The following is a 3385-nucleotide window of genomic DNA, read 5'->3' as shown; positions in this document are numbered from 1 at the left end:
AAAAAAAAAATTAAAAAAAAAATAAGTAAACGTTAAAAAAAAAAAGCTGTGATTGCTCTTGCGGTCACTTATTAATGGAGAGGCAATATATAAAACAGAATGGTCAAGAACACAGGTCATGAAATCACACCCCTTTGGTTCAAAATTGGCTCTGTCACTTACCAGCTATGTGAACCTGGGCAAGCTATGTTACTTCTCTGTGCCTCAGTTTCCTAATGAGTAAAAGGCAAGAGGCACCTAGGCATACAGTACTGACCTACCCTGTCAGAGTGTTGGTGAGGATTTAGTATCATTTATAAATTTAATATCATTAATTACATAATTAAGTTAGGTGACAGTATATTAAAATATCAATTACATTACATAATGCAATATACTGTCATACATTATCTTATAAAATAAATAACCAAATATTAAAGCACTTGGAATAGTGCCTGGCACAGAGTATGTGTAAACGGCTATTAGATTATGAAGACACAGGTGAGAGAAATGCAACTGGTTCTAGACACTTTGTTCTCTAAAGCTCCCTTTTAGGAAAGAGTTTATTATGGAAAATTTCAAGCATCACAAAAGAAGAGAGAATGGTGTGTCATGAAACTCTGTTACAGTTACAAATGTTTTGCCATTTTTGCTTTCATCTTTTCCTCCCACTCTTTGCTTTGTTCGTGCTGGAGGATTTGAAAGCAAATACCAGACCTTTTTCCTCTAGCAAAGACCTGGGTATGCCATTTTGATAGGGACACCCGGCAGGATTCACAGTAGTTTCAGAGCCCCGCCTCCGGATTCGGGCCCTAATCCCCGCCCTTGACTCGCCTCCTCTCTGCAGGTGAATGGACAACCCGCCAGCCTCCCGGCGCAAGTGTGCAGGGGCGTGGTCGTACGCTGGGCTGAGGGCTCCCGAGTTGTTATCGAGCGGTCCCCCATGCTGCGGGTGCTGGTGGGGCCCGAGGGGGCTGTGTCCCTACGGGCCTCCCCCGCGCTACGAGGACGCCTCCGGGCAGCCTGCGGGAACTACAACGGAATTGCAGCCGACGACCTGATACTCCCAGGAGGACTCCGGGATGCCAGCCTAGTCGACGTGTTCCAGGCGTGCCGGGTTCGGGGCTTCAACAACTGGTGAGAACTTTACCTTCTCCTGCCCGGGGACCTGACTTCTCTCGGCAGAGGGCGCGACCAGCGCAACTCCCTGCGCCACAGGCTGCCTTTGGGGACTTGGAGGCCATACCCTCTCTCTGATGGTCTTCCCACAGCACGGAGAAGCTTGTTATTCCAGCCGTGACCCAACACTTCACCGTCTGACGCCGTACCTCCGCGTGTGCCCAGGGCTGGGACTCGTCCACCCCCCCACTCCCCCACCCTCGACGCACACCTGCCCTGGAGATGGGAACCCACGGACCTTCCTGAGACTGTTTTAATAAATAATTTATGACCAAAACCTGCTTGTGCCTATATCTTCTACTTCCCAGTGCCCCCGCGCCCTGGGGAACACAAAAGGTCCCAACCTATAGTTCTCGTTTCCCAAGACTCAGGAGTTAGGTCGGGACCCTGACCCCTTCCGACCCAAAACCTGAGTCCGAGCACCTAGCTCCCTCCTCCTTCGGGTCCCCAGAACTGCATTCCCCTCAAGGGCACAGATTCCCTCTGGGGCAGGCGGGGGAACCTGCAGCTCCGCCCCTGACCCACAATATTGTGACGTAACTGCATCGACAGCCAATCCGGCTCGACGGCGCCAGCTAGCCAAGGCAGGAAGCGGAAGTTTTGAAGCGCGCGGGCCGGAAGTGCCTGTTGCCTTGCACTGCCGTATCTCGCAAAGGTGCTGCTGCGCCACTGTTCTTCGGGCATTACCTGTGTGCGCCCTGGGCCCAGCTGCGGCCATGAGCCGGCCCAGCCGGCTGCAGAGGCAAATTCTGAGCTTGTACCGCGAGCTTCTGCGCGCAGGGCGCGGGAAGCCTGGCGCCGAGGCGCGGGTGCGGGCCGAGTTCCGGCAGCATGCTTGCCTGCCACGCTCCGACGTGCTGCGTATCGAGTACCTGTACCGCCGCGGGCGGCGCCAGCTGCAGCTGCTACGGTCGGGCCACGCCACTGCCATGGGTGCGTTCGTGCGTCAGCGGAGTCCAACCCAGGAGTCCAGCGGCGCGGGGGCGCCAGGGACCCAGCCTGACAATGGCGATGGTCCGAGGAATCCCCTTGACGGAATGAGGTCACCGGAGACACCCCCCGATGGACGGTGACAGGACGAGGAGCTTACCCGATAGCGCAGGGGAACCGGGGGCCCGCCTGACTGTGTGGGGGGACTAGGGAACCTGCCTGATGAAATGTGAAAGGTCTTAAGACCAGCTCATTGGATTGGGGAATCGGAGAGCCCTCCTAGCGACGTGGGGTGCCAGCGACCCCCGTGATAGATGGTGAGAGATGACCGACCTTGCACGATCCATGATAACGGGTCGAACTCTCATGAGGGTTTGGAGTGGCTTGGTTGCCGACTGGCTGAACTGTGTCAAGCTGAGAGCTCCTTACCCTAAAGCATGGGGAACCAAAACACCTGCCGTCGGACGGAAAAAAGAGACACCTTTCTATTTACCTCTGGTTCCCCTCTCCTGTATTTAACTCTGAGAAGAGCAGACTTTTTGCTGAGAATTTTGGGAAGATACCCTGATGGATGGTGAGAAGCCCCGAATCCCCTTTGGAAAACTTTCTTCCCGTTAATTGTGGCAGACTAGGACCTGTGGGGAAGGGGCTGGGGTATCTTACCCCATCTGATCAACTGAAGACCCGTCAAGACCTATACTTGAAGGTTCTGAGGGGAAACCCTGACTCCTGGGCCCTTCTCCTCCCAGGACTGTTGAACAAAAGGAATAAAATTGGAGATGTGATTACTTCCCTCTTGGTGGTCTTAAAGAGTTCATGTATTTGGGGATTTTTTTTAAAGGCCCTCACAAACCAAGAAGTGACCCTCTGGGAGGGGGAGGTATGGGGAGCTATCTGTTCTTCTCTGGAGCCCTCTGGACTAGCAGATTGGTTGAAGCAGCCTAGTTCATGCCCCTGGGCAGATCCATTGACCCACCGTGGTTTGACCCCAAAGAAACCCCAGTTGACTCCTTAATAGAAGGTAGGGAGGTAAGAGAGAAAATGGTGGAGCTTAGGAGGCCTGCCTGGAAACCCCTGAGGCAGTACTGGGGACCTCAAACCTGGCTGAAGAGTCCAGCCTCAGCTACAAGCTAGGACTTTTGTCAGCAAGGACCAGGTGTTGGGGAGGAGAGGTAGACCCATAGGCCCCAGGCGTACCTCCTCCCATATCTCTGTCCATTACATCTCTCCCGCATTACTCACCTCTCCCTCATGCTCACTCCTGGATCCAAGATCTTGAGTGCTAAGAAGCTCCAGG

The 3385-nt window shown here is 53.8% G+C and overlaps 1 protein-coding gene across 1 annotated transcript; it reads left to right on the top strand.

The window, feature by feature from the left end:
* The first annotated feature begins 1750 nt into the window (after positions 1-1750).
* Positions 1751-2876, top strand: SDHAF1 (succinate dehydrogenase complex assembly factor 1). The gene has a single exon (XM_043600768.1). The coding sequence runs from the start codon at positions 1875-1877 to the stop codon at positions 2229-2231; it is 357 nt and encodes a 118-aa protein (XP_043456703.1). The 5' UTR covers positions 1751-1874; the 3' UTR covers positions 2232-2876.
* Positions 2877-3385: the final 509 nt, after the last annotated feature.

Source organism: Prionailurus bengalensis, chromosome E2, assembly GCF_016509475.1.
Source record: "Prionailurus bengalensis isolate Pbe53 chromosome E2, Fcat_Pben_1.1_paternal_pri, whole genome shotgun sequence".
In the NCBI taxonomy this organism is placed as follows: Eukaryota; Metazoa; Chordata; class Mammalia; order Carnivora; family Felidae; genus Prionailurus; species Prionailurus bengalensis.
Note: the sequence above shows the minus strand (reverse complement) of the source record. Positions and strands in the feature narration are given on the sequence as shown.

Bases quoted from the DNA above. Each gene is read 5' to 3' on its own strand.
- SDHAF1 (XM_043600768.1), top strand. From the start codon at position 1,875: ATGAGCCGGCCCAGCCGGCTGCAGAGGCAAATTCTGAGCTTGTACCGC.